The sequence below is a fragment of the Populus nigra genome, chromosome 1 (genome assembly GCF_951802175.1).
Source record: "Populus nigra chromosome 1, ddPopNigr1.1, whole genome shotgun sequence".
NCBI lineage: Eukaryota > Viridiplantae > Streptophyta > Magnoliopsida > Malpighiales > Salicaceae > Populus > Populus nigra.
In genome coordinates, this window is record NC_084852.1 from 19,384,081 (window position 1) to 19,408,487 (window position 24,407).

The 24,407-nt window shown below is 32.4% G+C and overlaps 2 protein-coding genes and 1 pseudogene across 2 annotated transcripts; 2 read left to right on the plus strand and 1 right to left on the minus strand.

The window, feature by feature from the left end:
* Nucleotides 1-3,729: 3,729 nt before the first annotated feature.
* LOC133680880 (transcription factor MYB73-like) lies at nucleotides 3,730-4,882 on the plus strand. Its single transcript, XM_062103904.1, has one exon. The coding sequence runs from the start codon at nucleotides 3,865-3,867 to the stop codon at nucleotides 4,597-4,599; it is 735 nt and encodes a 244-aa protein (XP_061959888.1). The 5' UTR covers nucleotides 3,730-3,864; the 3' UTR covers nucleotides 4,600-4,882.
* A 1,015-nt stretch (nucleotides 4,883-5,897) lies between these two features.
* On the plus strand, nucleotides 5,898-10,784 carry LOC133691537 (uncharacterized). Its single transcript, XM_062112082.1, has 10 exons — nucleotides 5,898-6,181; nucleotides 6,586-6,653; nucleotides 6,983-7,008; nucleotides 7,372-7,462; nucleotides 7,879-7,974; nucleotides 8,601-8,669; nucleotides 8,868-8,926; nucleotides 9,019-9,141; nucleotides 10,133-10,204; nucleotides 10,289-10,784. Exons 1-10 carry the CDS (start codon nucleotides 6,086-6,088, stop codon nucleotides 10,351-10,353), a joined length of 765 nt encoding a protein of 254 aa, XP_061968066.1. The 5' UTR covers nucleotides 5,898-6,085; the 3' UTR covers nucleotides 10,354-10,784.
* Nucleotides 10,785-11,434: 650 nt separating this feature from the next.
* LOC133683048 (probable cinnamyl alcohol dehydrogenase) lies at nucleotides 11,435-12,784 on the minus strand (annotated as a pseudogene).
* Nucleotides 12,785-24,407: the final 11,623 nt, after the last annotated feature.

Below are 24,407 nucleotides of genomic sequence, written 5' to 3' on the forward strand. Positions count from 1 at the left end.
TGGAGATAAAAAGAATAATAATTTTTACAAAAGGATAAAAAATCAAAATCAAAATCAAAACAATGAGGACCAAATCGAAAAACATAATATCATCAATTTGAATTAAAGAATGAAATTAAAAATCAATAATTTTTTTACAAAAGAACCAAGAAAAAAAATAGAAAGCAAAATAATTTGGACCAAATTGAAAAATATGATATTTATAAACTTGGATAAGATGATGAAATTAAAAACAAATAAAACTTTATAAAAGAGCCAAGACCAAAGAATAAAAATAAAAAGAATAAGGATTGAAGTTAAAATACTAACAACAAAAAAGGTAAAGCTGTACTTTTTAGGTGAGGAGATGGAAAAGGAGGACATAAAAGCTCCTCCGATAACAAATCGAACCACCATTAAAGATATGTACACTACCAATAAGAAGAGGATATAACGACGCTTTCAACAATATGATAAAAGAGTATTTTTGGATGTTAGGAGGCACCACATGCTTTGCCCGGAAGGCACATATGCTTTTAACGTGCCCTCGGGTTCTTTACACGCTCTCCACCTTTTTTTTTTAATTATTAAAATACAGAATTGCCCTTGAGATAACTTTGTAACTACATAAAAACCATCATGAAAACCAAAAACACCATTTAATCTCATGCTTACTTTTTTTTTTAAGGATATTTTTATAGTTTGCTTATGCATTTTAATTATTTATTATATTTAGTTAAATATCAAGTAACCTCTCAACTTAAACTACGAGAACAAAAAAGATTATTATAAAAATACAAAGACACTAATCAATTTATCTACCACTAATCAATTTAAAAATAATAAATATATCATGTGAAAAGACTTTATACTTTTGAAAACCAGAGCTAAAGTTTTTGGGATGGATTGAAAAAAGAATCATTATACTGTTTGTTGCAGTAAATAATGTAAATATCTCTACAGTCAGGGGTGGAAGGAAGGGGAGGCAAGCAAGGGCCCGGACCCCCCCTAAAATATTCCGCCCCTATATATATATATATATATATATATATATATATATATTATTAGATAATTAAATGTGGAGAAGGTTTTTTATTCTACAAAGGTGAGTTTTTTTACTGTAATTAAATGTGATTTTTCAATTTATTTTTTTTAATATTAATTTACGTAACCCTAATATAAATCCTGTAAATATAAAATCATTACTTTGCACAATAAATTCTGTAACCAGTAAATATATATATATATATATATATATATAAATCGTAAGTAAAAATTTTCAACGGAAAGATTGAAGCAGAGCCATCAATTAATTTATTTTTCATCAAACAAAACAAGGTAACTTAAATTTAAAATCTATTTTTATTTTGTTTTGAGATTTTTGTTAATAATTTGATGATGTTTTTTTTTATATAATTCTACCATTTTGCTTCATTTTTTTCTCAGATCTGCTAATTTTACCAATTGTTTTTTGAATTCTTGTTATAGTGCTTTTTTTTAATTAATTAGATAAATTTTATTGGTTTGTTTTGATTATACTTTGATTTTTTTTTATGTTTTGTTTTTAGTAGAATCACCAAAATTATCAATTTTTGCTCACGATATATGTTTTAATTTTAGGTTGAACCATGAACAAAATAAAAAGAATTTGATTTTTTTTTCAAAAAAGATATTGATAACCTGTAGCCCAGTGAACCAACTCTAATGTGTAATGTTAAAGTTATGGTTGAGTAACTCCAATGCACCTCAGTTTATAAAGAACCCGCGTTGATTAGTGAGAATAGTTCTTTATTATTTTTTGCTTTATTTCAAAGTTTATCGAACATAAATAATGCTTCATTTTAGCTAATGTTTCTTATATACTTTGTATGTTTATATTTGATAGATATAAAGATCAACAACATTAAAGTGATGAATATATTATGAAGATGAAATTAACTTCATTGCTTTGACTCAATTTAGTATTTCTTCAAACCTTTTACCTTATACAAAGATCATTATATGTTTATAGTAAGTTATTTGAATAAAACTAAATTATACAGGTTTTTTTTACAACTCATGTATAATAAAATAAAATAAATATTATATTTTATTATATTAATTATGACTCCCTAACAAATAATTCTAGCTCCGCACTTATCCGTTACAATGTTTTTCAAATACCAATTAACTCATTTTAATGCGAAAGTTGGCCCTGGTTATATTCTTATACCTTTAGAACCAGAAAAAAAAAAGAAGCAGAAGTAAAGAAAAGCATGGATCATTTAAAAAACACAATGATTTACTAATTGATGAGCGGCAAAATATAGATCATGTGAATAATAAATGGTTGACCTCACATGCATGAAAAAATTAGTAATTGTCACATTGTTTGCATACAAATTAATTTTGTATGGAAAGTTTGTTCATGTACCATTAATTACTTGAGTTACAATATAGTTAAATAAGTGAAATAAAATACAAAAATTAAAACATTGAAAATCTAAGATTATAAACATTGTTTTTCAAGTTATTTTCCAAGTTATTATATATATATATATATATATATATATATATATATATATATATATATATATATATATTGATTATCCTCAACAGTTAAATGCATCAAGCATTCAAAATAATACTTGTACTATTTCAACACCTCATATCATGAACCAAACAAATAAAATATTTAAGGCTTGAGACTAAGAGATTTACTTCTCCTGTGGTCTCAGATTCGAGTCTTGTGGTTGCTAATATGATAACCACAGGAGGTTTACATGATTGTTAACTTCAGGGCCCGTGAGATTAGTTAAGGGGTACGTAAACTAGCACCGATACTCACGTTGATAAAAAAAATATTCAGAATCATTAAATTTACCAAAATTAATTTGTGATTGATGCATTATTAATTATTTAATTCCTTTAGTTGTGATTGTGCTATTTAATATGGAAAGATTTACATTTCAAAACTTATTCACTACTTTGATAATTTGAAGGAATTCAATAATTCCGGGTGATGAAACTTATCACATAATAGACAAATATAGATGTGATTTATTGAGAATCATCTTTTGCTCGGATGAAAAATCTAGATTTGATTGTATAATTTAATATTATTTCCTGAAAACTTTCTTCTGTTCTAGTCACAAATCCATATTTAATTGCCATTTATGACTAAATTTAAGTTCATTCTTCATTTATGATAGCTAAATACGAGTATTTCTCAATTTATTTTCCTATTTGAGTTAAAAATTCAAAATTAAATGTCGTGGCATAAGAAGATCTACAAAATTTTTAATATATTTTAAAAATTAATTGTTTCTTCTTGTGTAATTCAATTTTAAACCAAAACCTGGTTCCTGCATCCAAACAAATATTTTTATGGAATTAAAAGAATGTTACTTTTCACACACCATGTTCGTATTGGTAAATCACTATAATTTATTTATTTATTTTTCATTCTAATATCAAAAACACTTTCAGAGTTTTAATGGCAAATATTACTAAAATACTTTTTATTTTTCACATTGAGATTTACGGCCACAACAAACACCAACTCACCAAACAGCCCTTAAAGGAGTTATCAGTTATGGTAACAACCGCGAGAGAGAAAAAAAAATCCTTCAAATTCCCAAACTTGCCGAGTTTTTAATTGGATTCTCAGCGATCCAATGACCTACGTGGCAGTTACACAGTTGTGTAATTTAAAACCGGTAACTGAAAAATACCGGTACCCACATTCTCAATCCACCTATCTGCCTTAACCGGCTCAATGACTTCTCCTAACCCTTCCTCTTATAAATCACCCCACCTCCTCCTCCTCCTCCTCCCCGTCTCCAACACAGAGAACCTCTCTTTTAGAAAAACAACCATCCCATCTTTTATTTTTTAGGGTTTTCGATGGATTGTGATCGGGTTAAGGGACCTTGGAGCCCTGAAGAGGACGCGCTATTGAAGCATTTGGTGATAAAACACGGGCCGCGTAGCTGGACAATGATAGCAAGAGCAGTACCAGGTCGGTCCGGGAAATCTTGCAGATTACGATGGTGTAATCAGTTGTCACCGGTGGTAGAGCACAGAGCGTTTACACGAGAAGAAGATGTGATCATCATAAATGCTCATATCAAGTATGGTAATAAATGGGCTGCCATAGCAAGACTCCTTGATGGACGTACGGACAACGCCATCAAGAATCATTGGAACTCCAAGTTAAAGAGGAAATACGCGGACTTCATTGTACATGGCGGAATGGTCAATGAAGATGGAGTGAAGGATAAATCTGCTAAAACGGTGTCGTCGTCTTCTGTTCTCGAGAGGGCTAATACTCCTTCGGGATCTGAAGTTAGCGATGCTGGGTTACCAGGGACGTCATCGTTGTTGGTACAAGAAAACGTGCCTGTTGTTGAAAGTGGGATTTGTAACAACGCTGACGTTTCGACTGAACTTACGTTGTCCGTTCCAGGGATGAAGTCTGGACAGTTGGGGAGAGATCATGGGGTGGGTAATGAAGGATTGTTAACGGGAGATGCAGAGAGAACGATGACGTTTGGGCCGAAGTTGTTAGCAGTTATGCAGGAGATGATTAGAAAGGAGGTGAGGGATTACATGGTTGGGATTGGGGGAAAAAGTGGTTAGGATTGATGGGATTAAGGTTAAATAGAATTGGTTAACAAATGGGTTGGTGAAAGACGTGATTAGGGATTAGATGGATTGATTGGACATGTGTTGATGAGTTAGCAAGGTTTCAGGATTAGCAGAAGACATATAACAAGCTAAGCTGTTTTGTTTTGTTCGTTGTGGGAAAATCTAGATCACAGCGGTGTTTCTCATTCAAAATTAATGTTGTTTCGAGGAAAATTCATCGGAGAGAGAAAAATTCCTTGATGTTTTACTGGAAATTAATTTGTTTCTTGTTTAATGATTTTATTAGCCAGTTAACCTCTTTTTTTTTTTTTTTTCTACTTTCCTGCTTACTATATAGTATTTAGCTAGTCAGTTCACCTCCGTTCTGCTATGGGGATTAGTTTTTTATTTTTTCCGTAAAAAAATAATATGCAGGCTTTGTCGATATATTTTCTAGTAAAAACTTTAATTGTGAGGTGAGAGTTATTGCATCTATTTATAAATATTAAAAATATATTAATGCTAACTAAAAACTAAATCAGTAAATTAAAAGATATATGTGTGTTAAAATATATGATCTAATTAGTGACACATGAAGCCCTTTAAATTTTTAATTTAATTATATGAAAATATTTTTTTATATGAATAATGATTTAAATTCCATTGAGATGAAATAATTTGCCATTATAAGTTCTCCTTTTCTTTTTAATATTTTTCAAATTTTTTTTTTCTTGTTTCATGTTTTTTATTTAATAAAAATCAAAAGCAAACATAACGAGTATTTATAAAAAATTGAACAGTTTGAAATAAAGATAAAAAAAATATCTCTTTAATTAAAACTCATTTTATCTTGTTAATGCCTTCCATTTTTCTTAGGTATTTTTTAAAGATGATATTTATTTGTATACATTATAATCATAAAAAATTAATAAAAAGAATAATATTATGATAATGTTGACCTAAATATATTAAAAAAAATATAAAAATAATATTGTCGATGAAAACTTGTTGGTTGTATTGTTATTAATCCCAATTATGGCGACAGGAAAACCTGTACACCATTAGACCTTGTTAGATATGTGGTTTATAGTAAATTAATTAAGGGTTAATCTGATGTAATCTTGTTTATTTGATTTATTTTTTAATTTTGTGTCACTGGCTTGATTATCAAAAAGGCCGAGAAAAGCCACAATCATTCCTCTGTTGCTCAGAGCCAAAGCCCAGTATCAAAAACCACGCTTGCAAGTCCATGTTAAAAGTGAAAAACTTGGCCCAGTAAATCCTTCGCTCCATATGGTTTCAGAGAGGGCAGACTCTGCACGAGTCGTCGTCGTTTTACGTTTTTTCTTCTCACAATCTCAAAACAGGAACAAAGAGAAGAAGGCTGTGCAAAAATTCTCCTCAGATCTCCAGTGAAGCAAAGAACTCCTTGCCTGGAATCACAAAGAAGAAAAGGAAAAGCAAATCATCAAACGTGTTAGTACGTATATAAAAAAAGATGCTGCCTACAACATCGAAAGGGCGTGCATCATCGTCCTCCACCTCTCGAGTTAACTCCTCCACTTTCCCTCAATACCTCCGTCGAATTATCAAGGTCCTCTCCTCTCCTCTCTCAAGATCTGACTTCCTTGTTGATATTTCTCATTTTTACTCCATCCAATTCTCAAAATTCACCTTCTCAATTATTAATTGCTTTCACAAATTGTGAATTTCCTCAGTGAATTGTGTGATCTCGCTGCTAGTTATTAAATATGGTTGCAATGACGTATGCCTCATCCAAGAGTCTTTAATGACTCGGTACTTTTTCTTATTAATGATTTTTTTGGGGTACCTAATTGCGAGTTTAGGAGGATTCATTCTGTAGTTTTTGGTGCTCGTCAATGTTACGGAGAAATCTGCTCATGCATCGTAGAATTTTGATGTTGATATCTGCTTTGATGATGCCTAAAGTGTGGATTTTGGCATTTACAAACCCTTGTCTTTTGCTGTGCATTACAGTGGCAACAAATGGACATTGAATACACTTTCTGGCAAATGCTTTACTTGTGCACCTCACCGAAAGTTGTGTAAGTTTGCTTCACCTGAACTTACTCGCTACTGTCATTGCTGTTATGAGTATGATTAGGATTATGTTATCTTTTTATTGGTGTATAGTTGGAAAGATGAGTGTTGAATCAGACAGAACCATAAGGGCTTGGAGCATTGAGACTGTTATACCATCTTTCTTTCTTTCTTTTATTTTTTTTATTTTTAAATTTTCTGCAAAACTTGCATGTAGAAGGGGAAAACCTTTACTTTTAACATTGGCTCAAACCTTGGATTAAGTTGTTTATAATTATTTTGTTTACTTTCTAGGTGGGAAGTTTCTAATTGAGTTATTATGTTTTGCATGCAGCTATCAGCATACTAAGTTTCACAAACGTAAGTTCATCTCCAAGTAAAGAATCTTTTATTTTTTCACTTGATGGTTGGCTACTAGAAACTGTTGCTTTCCTGTGGTACATGGTTATTTGGAAATCAGAAAATCTTATTGACTATTTTTTAATAATTTTTTTGTAGTTTATCCCCCGTGTTTTGATCGAAAACCACTGGTTATATTTTTTGCACCAAAATTTTAAAATGCAGTGTTGCATGATAATCTGATGCCTTGGATGTTCTATTTGATTGTCTTTCTGGTTGAATTTTATCGAGCACTCATTGGAGGTCTCGAACTATGAAATTTTCTTTAGAAAATTACATGCACTTTGAAAAAAATTTACTTTTACTTTTTTTTTTCCTCTCCAGAAACTAAGAATCAATGGGCACGTGATGACCCTGCTTTTGTTGTTATCTCCAGCCTCCTTTTGGCAGTCGCAGCTTTGGCTTATTGTGCTGCGTAAGTTTCCTGTCTTTAGGAACCTCTCCTGATTGACTGTTATAATGATGGTAAAAATAATAATTGACTTTCAAGCTCTCATCCTTTTTTTAACGAGAGACCTTTCAGGACATCCTTTGTTTGGATTATTTTGAAATTTAAGCCTGCAGTTGTTAATTATGAGTATGCATGCTGAGACAATGCTCTTGGATGTCTAACTTCTTCCAAGTTTGGTAATGCTGCACATGCATGATTAGGCTGCATTTTGAATTTCGAACTTCCAAGTTGGCAATGTTATGGAAAAAACTTTTTAGTGCATTTCATTTTTCTAGCCCTCGTTACTTATAGATTGTTTTGTTTTCTATTGCTGCATTCAATGAGTTATTAGAATGTTCCCTCCAGATTAAATCTTTGTTTGTCTCTTATTTTCATTTCAGGTATGACCACAGTGCTGGGCATGCTGTTTTTGTAGTCATTTCTGTATTACTTTTTCATTTTTTAATTACTGGAGCTGGTCTGGCTACATGTTGTTGGTAAGAACCACTCTCCACCTTATAGTAAATATGTGCTTATCTTATTTTTCAGCTCTCCCAATATTTGATTGCCCTTATTAATAAATTAAATGACCGTGTAAATGCAAATTTGGCATTTTAATAAATATATCTTTTTTGTCTTTAATAATCCGCACTTCCTATGTTGCCGCCAATGCCACAGGCCTTGCACATGATATTTAGTTGGTGAATTATATCTTGTTAATTGAAGCCAATGAAAGAATCGACTTTTACATGTGTGAAACTACAACGGAGTGAGAAGAGATTTTGTACCATTAGTAATATAATGCTTTGTGTATAATTAGATAATTGAGATACTTGTTCTGAAATCTGAAACTTGTAAAGCCTTCAATTCATCAAAATATTGTTTTACCACCTGGAGATGACATTAATTGCCTTGGTGATGCTTTCCCTTTATGTAAGAATTTAATCCTAGATAAAGAAACTAATTCTGGATTTCTTTTGTTGATGCTTTTTTCTTTCTTTCTTCATTCATAATTAGATCTTTCACTTCTTGATTTCCTTCCCCTGCTTGTGTGATTAGATCTCGAACATGGATGCTACATCATGCTTGCCTAATAGTGATTCCATTTCTCAATTCCATACAGGTTCCTAACTAATGCTTACCTTCGGGAGGAGGCTCCAAATAGTCATGTTGTTGAGCAACGGGTTGAATGGCAAGTCTAGAACTTCATGCTCTGGGTTGTTTTAGAAATATGTTCTTAACAGGTGTATGCATGTGAAATGTTTGCAAATCATTATAGATTTGTCCATTTCTGTCTCTGATGTTTTATAGATGCTATTTATCTCGCTTGTATTCCTCATTAATAACGCTTAGTGCTGACCCCTTTTGTCATTCTGCTTTCTGGTTGAAGGCTATATGCGTTTGATGTGCACTGCAATTCTTTCTTCCCAATGTTTGTCATGCTTTATGGTAAGTGCTATGTTAATATATGTTTCAGCTTTTAGTTCTTGAATCTCAGTTTATGCTACCACAGTATTACTAATGTCCTGGTTTTGTTGCAGTTATACATTATTTCCTGTCACCCCTTCTAGTTGCCCATGGTTTCATACCTGTATTGCTGTCGAACCTGCTGTTCATGGTGGCAGCCTCGTACTATCATTACCTCAACTTTTTAGGCTATTATGGTGAGCTAAATTTTCATAGTATCTGATTTAATGCTTTTCTGAACAGTTTTTTTCCTACAAAAGATCACTAGCATGCAAATTATTTAGAGATAACTTCAAGGTCTTGGATGAATTGGTATCCATGTCATTACCTCAATTAAGTGTTTCGAGCAGCATTTTGGACCTAGATTGAACTGGAATGCTAAACCTGTTTCCTTAAAGCATCATCTTTTCCTGGTCTGAGTTAGAGCTTCTACCTGTTCTTGATATAAGCCTGAGTTGGACTGTATTGACCTGGTCAGACTGATTACCCAGTTGGAAACCCTTGTTGAACTGCTGGAATTTCACCTTGTTGTTTTCAAGATTCATCATTGCATATTCTCTTGGAGCCTTGATCCAAGGCTGTTGCACAAACACTGGTATTAAACATGATGACACTATTGTCAAGGATGTTTCGATGTAATCACATCATGTGTTTTTTTATGAAATAAATGACCTATGAGATATTCTTATCATTTGTAATAGTGTAATAAACCGCACAAATGCTGTACATAAATAATAAAAGAGTTAAATGATAGAAAATAAAAATTGCGCTTAACTTTTTTGCATGAAAGATAGTTTTTAGGCGCCCATGAATGGCATTTAGGATATAGGTTTAGTTGAATAAGTTGACACCAAAAGATCCATAGTATATATCTACTCCAGTATGATCCTGGATGAGGTTCTGACACCTTGCCTCTTGTTCTTTCTGGTTCAATCACTGGATCGGTTTTTGAAACACTGGGTCTTAGTGGCAGGAGCTCACTGCCAGAAATCCAGTGATTCTTTTCCGCTTCCAGAAAACAAAAGAAAGTCCTTGCTGAAGGGTTGCTAAACATGTTCAGTTGAAAGTTTTGCCTGGATATGGGTTCCAAACTTGGATGGCTATTTTTTTTTTTTTTGCAGTAATGATACAGCTGCTGATAACCTTAATCAATTAAGGTACTGATAACATGTCTTTAAATTATTGCAGTGTTGCCCTTCCTGGAGAGAACAACATTTTTCCTCTATCCAATCGGTCTTGTCATTGTCCTATCTCCTATTTGTAAGTACCTGAGTGCAATTTCTCACTGGACCTTGGTATCAGGTTGTTTTGTATCTCAACCTCTTAGTTCTTTCAACATTGCAGTGATTTTAAGTGGCTTCAATCCTTCAAGATATTTAATGAATGTGTACTTTAGTCAAAGGGTGTGATTTACTAAGCTAACACCTCGGGGGGCACATCTACGTGATGGGATATAGTTCAGAGACTGCATCAACAATGGGTTGGCCATAATTTCTTCACGTACATGTAGTAAAAGTGACGGAGGATTGCAAAATGAAGATCTTTGTAGCTTTCTTGTAGGCCTTTTCCCATTGCAAGTGGAAATCAAACCGATTGAAGGCAGGGTAGAATCGTTCTTTTTTTGACAGTCAATATCATTGTTCAAGCGGATCTATTATTGAATGTAATGATTTGCAGATGTCTTTTATCTGGGAACGTGAATATGATAGATCCCTTTTCACGATGTAAATTGTATGCATCTTCTGCATCCTCCAACTGGGGCCGAGTAGCTGGATGTTATCATCAAAATGAAATCCATAATGTGATAGCCATTACTCTTGGCGCTGGCATATTTGATAAATGTTGCTGGGTAGTAGCTGCGGTGGATATTCTTTGTGCCATCTATTCCAATAATTCTCAGAGTTTTTGGCACACATAAGAGTGTTCTTCGCTGTTCGTAAGCACTAAAAAATAGCGCTATAAACTCATTAATGATTACCCAAGGATTCATAATGATTGTCGTGCTGCCTAGTTGCCATTTCGATCACATCGCGAGGTTGACAAATTTGGTCGCTTAGGTGGATGGGGTCAATATGTAAAGGGTTGCGTGTAGTGGTTGTTTTCAACCACTTCGTGTTTTCCCAATGAAGAAAAAAAAGTCTACAAAATGTCAATGCTGCATTATGTTTCATCCGTAATAAGGTAAAGTTTGAAAGACAATTCAATACTATCAATGGATCATTTATCCTTGCGCTGCGGAACTGTAATGATTTTAGCTGGTTGTTTGATTATTCATACATAATCAATTATTTAATAATTTGATTATATTATTATAATCTTATTTATGTGTTATTGCATATTTACATGTATTATTCCTGTTTGTCTGAACATAAATAACAATAGATCACGTGTTCATGAAAAATGCTAAATCCATTTTTTGCAATTTTAGACGTGAAATCTAATCAAAATCCATTGAATCTAGCAAGATCTAAATGAAATAATTGACAGAAATAACCCAGCACAATAATAGAGTATTTATTTGTCAAAAACAAAGGCAAACAACAACCCATTAAACTTAAAAAACTGAAAATTAACTAAAATCCAATCCCATTGCACCAACCTAACACTCTCCCAACAATCATCAAGCAACCGGGAACATTATAGGTAAGCCTTGCATTTAATAGCTAACCCTACCACATTCAACAAACCAGAAGAATGAGAGCCCACCAAACACCTATTGACCAGCCACAACTCAGCAACTCAAGCCAATTCAAAACCCCACAAACCACCTAGATCCATGAAGTCAAGACGGTGCCCCTCTTGGACAGTGCCATCAGCAAACCTAACCCTGAAGCCTCTCCCAAACCCAAAGATGCACTCAGCCGAGAACTAACATCCCAAAAACCCCCTCTCATGGAAAGAAACTAACATGCAATCAGATCCCCAGTAACCCCAACTTCGCTCGAGAACACAAAACGAATCCAGCTCTTCACGTGAGAAGAATTGCTTCAATCCATGGTGTATACACTCAGTAGCCATAGTAATTGACTGAGGGCCTTAAGTTTTTTTTTTTTTTAAATATGAATAATATTTTTGTTCAAGGACTAAGCTTGATGCCAGCAACATCGACAGTAAATCTGTATCTCGCATCATTTTTCTCGAGCCTCTCGAATGCCATGTTGATATAATCCATTTTGATCACTTCAATCATGGAGGTCAATCCCTTTTCCTTGCAGAACTCAAGCATCTCCTCTGTTTCCTTCATGCTCCCTATGAAGCTCCCAGTGATTGACTTTCTCCCTACACAAAAAATTGCATAAGAAGAGAAAGCACCTTATCAGGGATTATGGATTATAACAAATCTTTTCCTGATATCTTCTTAAATGAAAATTAAGTAGAAAACACATAACTAATCTTTAAAGTAAATGGAAAGAGACTCACCACCAAGCATAACCATAGGTGTAACAAACTGCAATGGGGCATTAATAACACCCATCAAGATCAACTTGCCATCAAGTTTCAATAAAGAAAGGTAAGGCTAAAGAGGATGAACCACAGGCACAGTATCGATGATAGATAGTCGAGTGAATCAGCTGCCTTTTGCATGCCTTCCCCATCCGAGCTGACCAAGTATTCATCAGCACCAAGATGTTCCAAAGCCTCCTCCCTCTTCTTATCAGAAGAACTAATCACAGTTACATGATGTACCATTGCCTTTGCTATCTTCACTCCCATGTGTCCTCCTCCTCCAAGTCCTAAAATCCCTCCTCTTAGCTCACTGTGTTTCAATCCAAAGTGTTTAAGTGGGCTGTAAACTTTCAATCCAGCGCACAATACCGGTGCTGCTTGTTCTGGTGACATCCTGTTGGGAATTTTCTCCACAAATCTATGGAAAATATCGAATTTTATCAAAACAAGCACAAGTTTTGCTTAATCAATAAATTTAGCTAGAAAATTATAAAATTACTGCAGTTTTAAATAAATATCATAATATTTAATTTTAAAATTATTTATTATTGTTATCGTATCATTTAATAAAAAATAATTAAAAAAATAAAGTTGTTAAATTTAGAAATTCAATGGAGTCTATATACAAGTCATAGAATAAACGAGTTATGCCGTGAAACTTGAATAAATTTAATATATTATCATTTTAATATTAAAAAAACATATTATCTTAAATTTTCTATTAAAACCAAAACATTTTGATCAATTATCTAGTCTAGGTTACCTTGAACTTTTTTTATTTTCATGTTCTTCTTTTTTTGATTCCACCAGTAACATAGCTGAGACAGTAAACTAGTTACAAACCAAGCTGTATCGGGTATTTTAACAATTTTGCCAAGATATTAATTAAATACTACCAGCTAACGAGGACTTAGTATCTTTTCCTCTGCTCAAGAAAATACAAAATAAACATTTTTATTTTTTAAACTAGTGTAAAAAAGGAGCTCGTTGCAAATTTAAAATCTTAAAATTTTATCCAAGATGTCACAAACCATGTTGCTTGTTCATTGGTTATCAAAAAAATATCACAGCTTAACTAATTAAGATCTCCTCATCTCAGATCTTTACTTATTTTTATTATTTTAAATGTTTCTTTTTGGATTAAAATCTTATAATCTTGATCTTCAAATTTAATTTTTGGTAGTTAAGTGTAAGCGACACTGTTTATCATGTTCTACCATGAAAATTGCACTCAGAATTGTTATTTAGTTATCTACATTTGTTTTTGTGGAATTCTCTGTAAGGATCACAGGATCTCAAGGAAGTATTCTTTTAATCCAAATTTAGAGTAGACTAAGGCATCAAAAGGTCATCATCAGCCCAAGAACTCCGCCACCGGCATTTTCATGCTTGGAATTTCAGGATCACTAAAAGGAATGCCCCAACTTCATTCCTCGACTTGCTTCGAATATTTCTAAAAAGTTCCACACACCCACTACTTTCTGCAGAGATCGAGACTTAATTTCCTTTCGCTTTATTGGAACTCCAAATTGCCACCACCTTCCTAATTATCTCACACGGTTTGATTTGTTCGTTCTGTAGAAGGAAGAAAAATGGAAGCATTCACACGAGGAAATTCAAGTTCCATCTTCCAAGATGAGAAATTGTGGGAAATTAGAGATAATCTTCTGCTTAAATAAGGTGTGATGGAGATTACATACAAGCAATTCATTAAACCCCACTTGACTTTCGCGACGCAAACTATATTTTTCTGTCAACTTTCTTTTTAGATTTCAATTTCTCACAGTATTCTTCAAAGACTTTTACACATTGAAACCAAATCTTTTTCAGTGGACACAAATCATCTATATCTAAATTGATATTTAATGAAAATCTTATTTTATTCTAACATGAAAAAAACACGGGGAAAGCAAATCAACTGACAAGGTTAAGTGAGAAAAAAACCCAAGACTTGTCAACAAGGAATGAAAAGGAAAGGAGGAAAACCGCATCAGGAAAAGATTAAAAAGATATAGTCATTTATATCCTTGTCTGCGTAAGAAGCCATCTCCTGCATCATCATCATCGTAATCGTCGTCATTGCATGCTTACCGCAAAGCCATCAACGCCAATTGCTCAAGATGGCTGAGGCCACCACTCCATTATTTTACATCGCCCATCTAAATCATGACCAGTTCATGTCAACTAAGCAGAAAAGGACTCAATATAGAGCCACTAAACGACTTCATTAAGGCAGGACCTTGAAAATCAACTCCACTTTCTTATTTTATTAAACTCACAGTTCTTGAATCTCTACCGCCCCATAAGATAACTCTGCTTCTCCAATTCAGTAGCAAATATACTGACCGACAAGCATGCCAAGGGCTGTGAATATGTCAAAAACGTGCACAATATTCAGGTCTTAATGGTATTATAACTCGTATAAAAGTAAAAATAGAAATTAAAATATTACAGGAAGTGGTCGAAGTAAGGTGATTAGAAAAGTGATCAACAAGGAGACAGTTGGCTTCAAGGAAGATAAACAATGCCAATTCATAGTATTGAACACGAAGCAGTTTTATTTTATTTATAAGAGGTTAAGAGAAGTCTTTCATAAATACATATGTAACAGCAACATGTAATAGATATGTATGTATGTAGAAACCATGCTGAATGCACCAGACAACGGGTTACTATAGATATTTCTATTGCAAATGGCATTATATTAATTAATATTAATATTGATGCAGAGAGAGGATCTTCTATAAGGTTTGGCATGTCGAGCCAAAAGGCTTAACCAACTTAGAAATCATTGTAAAGTACTCAAACGAAAATGAAGATTAGTACGGCGAATGTTAGCTTCTCTTTTCAGACAAAAGAAGATTATATTAAGAGAAAAAATGAAGCCAAAAGAAAGAATTCTGATAGAGCAGCCCAATCCTGCTGAATATCAGTCAAGGAAACACGCAAAAGAAGAGCGGAGACTATCTTATGCCATTACAATGTTTTTATACATTAACAAAAACTAAAATTATTGTATTCACTTGTACAGTGTTTGTGTTTTTTTGGATTTGTTTTTCTTTTCCATTTTATCTTTTAACATTAAATTTTTTAATCTTGATCTCATGATTCAGGTTATAGATTAAGTGGATTAGCTCAGGTTTTTTTGTTCTTTTTTTTATTATTAATTTCATTATTCAACATCGAGTTTTCTTATCATAGTCTCATAATTTTTTTTTCAATTTAACCCGAGTTGAATCGAGTCTTTTTTTGGTCCTTTTTTATTGATTTGTTTTTTCAATTTCATCATTCAACATTGGGTTGATTGAGAATTAGGCTTCATAATTTGTTTTAATTTGCTTTCTATGAGGTTATTCTAATCACATGAACCAGGTTGTAGGTTTGACAAGTTAACCTAGGTTGACTCAAGTTGTTTGTTTTTGTGTTTTTTTAATTGATTTATTTTTAATTTAATTCTTCAAATTTGGATTGATTAGAAATTGAGTTTCATAATCAATTTTGATTTGCTTTTACGGGGTTGTCTTGATTTTATGACACAAGTCACGGATTTGACAAGTTAATCCGGGGTGACATAGGTTGATCCAATATGTTTTTGTCTCAAAATTTTAAATAAAAATGTCTTGAAATTTTTTTTAATCAAACAATGTTTTTAACATATGTCCAGGTTGTCTTTGGACCCGTCAAGTTGATTGGGTTATATCAGGTCAACCTTCACATGATTTAATTTTTTTTACTAGAAAACATGTTAACAACACCGACATCTGAATTTTTTTTTATATTAAGAAAAATTAATCTGACCCGCAATATGGCGTGAGCTAATTATCTAGTGTACTACTAGTCATAGAACTGCTCTTTAGGCGCAATATAGATAACTTCAGGAATTCTAATGTAAGCTTTAGAAAATGCAACATTAATATAGGTAAGTTTTTTGTTTGTAATTAGTAATATAACTTTCTTATATCATATTCTTGTTTGATTTTTGCCTGATGTATTTGTTTACCAGAATAAATTTTGATTTACCTATAGTTAAAACGAAGGAAAAATAGTTCATTCGATGAAACTTATAATGTGCCGTTGAACATGCTTGTAAAACCATAAGCAATTTATCTTCAACAGTCTCTTTAAAGAACATTCTCTCAATACATAATTCAACATAAAGAAAAAGAGACCCAAAATTGTGAAGATCGTTGTTTTCTTTGAAAAGATGGAATCTGAGAGAAATGAAAGATGTTTTTAAAACCCTCGATATGCATATTGTTTTGTTATGAAAAAGGAAGGCAAATACAAAGGTTGAAAGAAATGCTAAAGGTTGTAGAAGGAGAAAGGGAAAGGAATAGTAAAAAATAAGAGAGTTTAGGCCATTATGTTTTCCTTTTTCTAATACCATTCTCATCCCAACTGTTTGATTAAATTACAAAGAGAAAGAAAAGGTCCTATATATACATCAGGACTACTAACTAAGTCTGTCCCACACAAAAAGAATGTTACATGTAACCAGCTATATGACATGCTGGAAAGCTAAAGGAAAGGGCAAAGAATTCCTAACTAATTCCGAATGAAATAATGGAAATAGAGTAATAAAATGGTAAAACAATTATCCTTTCTCTTCCAACAACTTTCTATCTTTCATATTCTTTAACATCCCCCCTATAAGATGGAGTATAATAGCTGATTATGTCTATATTAGACATGTGATAAGACAATAAGTATACAAACATAGGACTTTGTAAAATGTGTGCAGTCTTCAAAATCCCTTCTTGAATTTTACTAGGGTTAAGGTGACAATCTAATTCAATGTGCTTAGTCCTTTTATGAAATACGAGGTTCGAAACAACGTGCAACACAACTTTGTTATCGTAATGCAATACAATAGCATGAGGATGAGAGACTTGAAGATCAGTTAGAAGAAAACAAAACCAAGTAATCTCTAAACTGGTGGTAGCCATGGCATGATATTAAGCCTTCGTTGAAGAATGAGACATCATTGATTGCTTCTTGGATTTCTAAGAGACCAAAGATGAACCAAGAAAGATTTAAAATCCAGAAATGAAATACCTGGTGCTAAGATAAGATGCCCAGTCAAATTATAATAGGCTACAATGTCCAAGTTGCTTGAAGAGGGAAAGAAAAGCCCTTGCCCTAGAGTTACTTTGATGTATTTGAGGATTTTGAATGCTGCTGTCAAGTGTAGATCAATAGGGTGATCCATTAATTCACTTAAGATTTGCACACTATATGATATATCTGGTCTCATGATTGTCAGGTATAGAAGTCTCCCAATAAATTATCTATAGTAAGTAGGATTAGATAATAATGTACCCTTTTCTATACTAAACTTTAAATTTTGATCTATATGAAGCTTAAAAGGCTGGGATCCTAGAGTGTTGGAACTTTCTAGAATGTTTAGAGCATATTTCCTCTAATATATTTGTATCCTTTATTTTGTTCTAACGATTTTGATCCCAAGGAAATACCTTAATTTTCCTAAATAGTTGATCTTGAACTTGTTGTTGAGGAAGGCCTTGATATACTCGACAATAACAAGAAAGTCACTTGCTACTATGATATCATCTACATACACTAGTAGTGTTGTGAAAGAATGATTATCTTGTTTGATGAACAAGCTATAATCAGATTTAGACTGACATAGACCAAATTCAAGCAGAGAGGTGAAGAATTTTGAGTACCATTAACTTGACACTTGATTTAACCCATAAAGACTCTTAAGTAATTTGCAAACTTGATGATGTTGACCTTGGGTATGTATAGGAGGTCACTTCCTGTATATTTCCTCCTGTAAGTCTTAATGGAAGAACACGTTATTGACGTCAAACTAATACAAACCATGACCCTTAACTTTAACTATGGCTAAAAGACATCTTAATGTGACTAGCTTTACAACCGAGGAGAAAGTTTCATGATAGTTAATACCCCCTCTTATTATGTGTACCTCTTTGCAACTAATTTCACCTTGAATCTTTCAATGTTGCCATCTGAATTGTACTTTATATATATATATATATATATATATATATATATATATATATATATATATATATATATATATATATATATAGTCAAGAGGCCTTTTCTAAGAAGTAGATCAATCATTATCTATGTCAATGATGTTCTTTAACAGCTTGGGCATATGTTTTTAGCTCAGTATGTGAGGTAACGGAATTAGAGAATACTTGAAATGTAAAGAGAATTTATTTTATGAAAGAAAATTACTCAAATGGAATTGTTTACCTAGAAAAGCTTTAGTTGTCACGACTTGTTGGATTGAGAGAGTTGATGGAAGTTAGGTGACAGTGAAAGTCTTGCAAGTACTTGAGAGCTTGTTTCATCCCAGCGGACTTACGAACAAGAAGAGAAGAAGTATATGAATGTGTGTAGGAGGTGAAGTTATGAAAATAAAAGAATGTTGATGAGTTGGGCTGAATATTTGTGTCAATAGTATCAAGAGGAATGTTTTCATTTGAAGATGAATCATTTGAATTGGAGTGTGGGCAAGGGTTATCAAACATTAGACTAGAAGGAGTGCGAGTATCATATATAGGATCTGAAGTAAAAGAATAACGAGAATTAAGTTGTTGCTATACCATTTTTCAAGAAGGTGTTGTATCAGAAGAATAAGTTTTGGATATAAATGTTTTAAAAGGAAAAATATGCTCATGAAAGGTTACATCTCTAGATGAAAACGTGTCATTTGTTTCTAATTTTAGCAACTTAAAACCCTTCACCCTAAAATGATAACCAAGAAATATACACCTTCTTGCCCTAGAGTTAAATTTCTTCCTTCTATGACTTATAGTGGTGGCAAAACAGAGGCACCCAAAAACTCTCAAGTAATGATAAAAAGGATTAGAATTGAAGATGGCTTCATAAGGCGTCTTGTTTTGTAGTAAAGGTGTAAGGATATAATTTACAGTATAAGTTGCAGTGAGGATATAATTATTATAGAATTCAAATGGTAAGTTAGCTTGAAATCTAAGAGCTTTAGCAATGTGTTGATGTTTTCTCTCAACGATCTCACTTTGTTGTGAGGTTTTTACACAAGTCCTTTTAATGCCATTTTTATGAAAGAAATCTCCCATTTAGAACTTTGTCCCATTATCACTTCCTGGGTACTTAACCTTAGCTCCAAATTGAGTATTAACTAGATTATAGAATGACTTTATAGATTTTCATGCGTCTGACTTGTTTTTGAGTAAATAAACCTAAGTACTACGAGATAGATCATCGATAATGGTCAAGAAATATCTACTTCCATTATAAGCAGCCATAAAATATAGCCCCCATAAGTCACAATATATAAGTTTAAATTGAAAAAAGATTTGTGCATGCTTTGATAAAAAAAATAGTCTATGTTGTCTTGCTATGGGGAAAACAAAGTAAGAAGTTTCATTGATAATAGAGCATAAGTTTTTTTTTTTATTACAACTAGATCTCTAATTAACTGTACTTTAGAGTTGCAAATATAGCCTAGATGATAATGCCATAGATTAGAAACATGACTAGTATTTGTAACATAAGCAGAAGACAGATGATAAGTATCAAAATACTTAGATATTTTACACATTAAAGCAGTAGGAGATACTTCAATGTTCTGGAGGTGGTAGAGACCATTCTTTATTGCACTTAATCCAATTGTTGTCCATGATGCGAGGTCCTACAGAAAGCAAACATTGGATAGAAAAACAAAACAATAAAATACATTTTTAACTAGTGTTGGTGCAACAATGAGATTGAAAGCAAATGAAGAACACATAAAACATTTTCAAGAGTGATAAATTTAGAGAGCTTAATAATGCTTATGTGTGTGACTGGGACCTCCTGGCCATTGGAAAGTTTGACATTGTAAGACATGGTGGCTATGATTTTTATAAAAAAGATGGTGCTACAAATCATATGATATGTAGCTCATGTATCTATGATCTAAGAAACATTGTTAATATCAAAATGTTTGTGTGTGTAAATAGAGAGATAGGTTGCAATACCAGACATAGATGGAAGACTTGTGAAGTTGGAGAAAAGGGTGGCGAATTGTGAGGCATATGAGAATAAGTATATGCTGAATTGTGTTTCTTATGAAGTAACTGTAAGATTTTCTGATATTAATTCCAAATCAAAGTCATCTTGTTAGTGTGATTCTTTGAAAAATCCTCAGTTATAATCATGTTGGACTGACTAATATGCATATTTGATCTATTTCCCTTGCTATGTAACTTGTGACCAGGATACTATCCCACCAGCTTGTAACACTTCTCTCCTAAATGACCACTTATATGACAATGACTATAAATAAGAGGTTTCACATTTCCTATCTTGAGACAGCCCTTCAAGAGATGCCCTTGAATCTTGTAATGAAGGCAATAAGGTCTATTAAATGGGTTGAAGGTTATGAATGCATTTTCAGTAAGAAGGGCCATCAATTTGGGGGTAGGTGTGCAATGTAGTATCTAATGTTGTTTCTCTTCCTGTTGAACGAGGGAGAAAACCTTACTAAGTTGTGGTATGAGATCTATTAACATAATTTGATCTTGTACATTGGAGTATGTTTCTTTCAAACCCATTATAAACTGAATTATATAATCTAGTTGATAGCAATTAACCAAGATCTTTATCTATCCACAAGAGCATTTTGGCATAGGATAGTGCAATGCTAACTCATCCCAAATCGATTTCAGCTTTCCATAGTAGATATTGACGAAATCATTCCCTTGACTCAAGTTAGCTAGAGCCCTTTTTAGTTGAAATGTTCGTGGCCTATTTTGCTGAGTGAGTCTCTCATAGAGTTCATTCCAAATCTTATATACTTTATCTATAAGGACAAAAGAGGATTTCACCAAAGGACTTACAAAGTTATGAATCCAAGAAACAATTATATCATTGCATCTCTTCCAAGTTTCCAAAAGAGGATTGTTAAGATCTGAAGGTCTTGTGATACTGCCATCAACAAAACAAAGCTTGTTTTTGGCTTTAAGAGCCTTTTTCATGGCCCTTGTCCAAGTGACATAGTTCTTTGTGGTTAGGAGGTCAGTGACCAAACTGAAAACTAAGGTATCACCATTGTTGAGGTGGTAGGGGTTATTTTGATCTGTTAAGTTGGTTAAACATGAGGTTGATTTCATAGCAAGAGTTAGTGTTTAGTGATATTTGGTTTCTTTCTCCATAGTTAGCTAAGCAATCATAAGCTCTGATACCATGAAAGAAATGTTAGAGGTTGCAAAAGAAGAATGGGAAAGGTATAGTTAGAAACAAAGGAGTTCAGGCCATTAAGTTTTCTTTTCTAACATCATTCTCATTCCAACTGTTTGATTAAATTATAAAGAGAAAGAAGAGGTCATATATATACATCAAGACTACCAATTAATTCTATCCCACATAAAAAGAATGTTACATGTAACCATCTATATGACAGGCTGGAAAGCTAAAGGAAAGGATAAAGAATTCCTAACTAATTCCAGTAGAAATAATGGAAATACAATAAAGAATAAAACAGTAAAATAATTATCCTTTCTCTTCTAACAACTTTCTATCATCCATATTCTTTAACAAAGCTTGTATTGTGTTGTGTTGCTAAGCATAATTGTTTTCTTTCAAAAATCAATTATACATACCAAATCCCTTCATGTCCCCTATTCCTTCCTTTAATCGCAATGAATTGGGGCTTTCTCCAAATTTCAATATTTAATTGGATATTTCTCTGCCTGCCTTGCATCCTAAGGGATAAGCTTTGAAGAAAAAGACTTTGTGCATAACTCATATTTTAAAAAACTACAATTCTTATAAGGTTTTGTGAAGAAACCACGAATAATAGGGAAGTTTGTGACATGATTTCAATTAGTGCTTTATAAAATCTTCATCCTCCCAAAACGTGGAGACTCCTTTTTGAAAAGAAGTATTGTTTCATACACGGTTTGTTTCTAAAAGGTACAAACATTTCCAGAGGCTTATAACAATTAAAAAAGCAATCAAACTATTTGCTTATGCTCATGTAAAACTTCAATTGGAGAGCTTGATCCCCATAATTTCTTTAGAATTGTGTTTTTGGCGATGCATTTATAGGTGTTCATGCAAAGTATTTTGTTTTGGCTAAAAAATTGATTTTCTTATGCTTTTGAATAATTTTAATAGAACAATGTCAAAATGATTGAACAAAATGCAAGAAAAGGCATTTCAAATAAAAATTGATTTGTGAAATCAAATTGCAATTGCATTATCAAAACCACACCCTATCTAATAGTATTTTTTTTTATCTGTTTGCATTTTAATTTATGGTTACTAGTCTCGTGGCCCACAACATGAATTTTTTTTTTCTTCTAATGGTTAAATGTCAAGACCACATATGTGTTTTAAAAATGTAAGAAAAAGTTGCCATTGAGTCATTAATTTAGGGTCTGTTTGGGATTGTGTTGGCGGTTGAGATTAAAAGTGCTTTTCACTTTGAAATGCATCAAAATAATTTTTTTATTTTTTAAAAATTATTTTTGAGATCAGCATATCAAAACGATATGAAAACATAAAAAAATAATTTTTACCAAATTTTTTTTTCAAAATTTAAGGGTATACGGTTTGCACCGCGTTCCCAAACGAACTCTTAGTGAGGTGGAATAAACTTGTCTTACCTAATAAAATAATAATAAAAATAGAAAATAATATTAGATGGATCAAACTAAGAAAATAAGAGTGATCATGATAAAAAAAATGTTTATAGAAGGGAAAAAAAACCAATGATAAATTTCAATCTAATCAAGCGTGTTAGGAAGAAAATCGACAAAAAAAGAAAAAATAACCCTAGTCATCTCGAATGCGCCTACCAAACCCACAACCCGTTCATGAGGTCATGATAACAAATCAAAAAGCAAATTGAAAAAATAAGCGAGCTCTAATTCCTAACAAACCTAATGTAGAAGGACTAATTTGAAAAAAAAAATCAATTAACAAAAAGGAAAAAGAAAGCCAACAAATCCAAGTGAGCTTACCAAATCCCACGACTTGGATTGTGCGAATGAGACATCACAATAAAAGACAAGCTAGGAAAAGTTATGAAGCTAAATGCAAAAAGGAAAAAAAATGAACGATGAAACCGGAAAAAAAAATCCCATTTTAAAATGAACAAACCCAAAAAAGTCTAGAATAAACCCTGACTAAACTGACAAATTCACGATTAACATCAAGAGAGCATAATAACTCTATAAAAATGAAACTGAAGATAACAAGAATAACACTTTACAAATTTAAAGTGTTGAAGGATAACATTGAAAAAGAGAATCGGTGTAAAAAAAGCTAATAGCATCTGAGTTAACCTTTCAAACCTAAACCTAGGTCATGAGCCCAATGTACACCAACCAGAAAAAAGCATGACTCTTAATTCTTAACCAATCTAGTTTTGGAGGACAAAACTGAAAAAAAAATCAAATTGACAAAAGGCCCCCTAAAAATAATTAGCTATCTAAAAAAATGAGAACCAAATATTAAACAAAAATACAATAAGACAAAAATAACATTGTTTGATTCAAGAGTAAAATTAAAAAAAATCATACATTTTACAAAAGGAATCAAAACAAAAATCAAAAGGAAGAAGATCAAATTTGAAATAAAAATAAAATAAGAGGAAAATTAACATTTCAATGATGAGAGAAATCAAAAACAAATTTAAAGTTTATGCAAGGAATCAAAACAAAAATCAAACAATCAAAAGCAAAAGGAATAAATCAGAAACTTAAACATAATAAGAGGACAACATAGATTTTTTGATTATGTAGCTTGTTTTTTGAGGAAAAGAAAGAGAAAAAAAAAAAAACTCTATTGCATCAAACACCGCACACACCACTTCATCAAGAAGGGGATACCATGGTGATTTCAATGTCGCTGTTGACAATCAATTTCTAATATTATATGCTTTCGCATTTGCTGGTGAACAATTTTTTAAAATAATTTTTTATATTTATTAATTATCCGTGACTTAACCTAATTATAACTAAAAAAATCATAATGAAATAGAAAAAAA

Bases quoted from the DNA above. Each gene is read 5' to 3' on its own strand.
- LOC133680880 (XM_062103904.1), top strand. From the start codon at position 3,865: ATGGATTGTGATCGGGTTAAGGGACCTTGGAGCCCTGAAGAGGACGCG.
- LOC133691537 (XM_062112082.1), top strand. From the start codon at position 6,086: ATGCTGCCTACAACATCGAAAGGGCGTGCATCATCGTCCTCCACCTCT. The intron at 6,182-6,585 runs GTCCTCTCCTCT...TGTGCATTACAG, and splicing joins ACCTCCGTCGAATTATCAAG to TGGCAACAAATGGACATTGA. The intron at 8,927-9,018 runs GTAAGTGCTATG...GTTTTGTTGCAG, and splicing joins AATGTTTGTCATGCTTTATG to TTATACATTATTTCCTGTCA.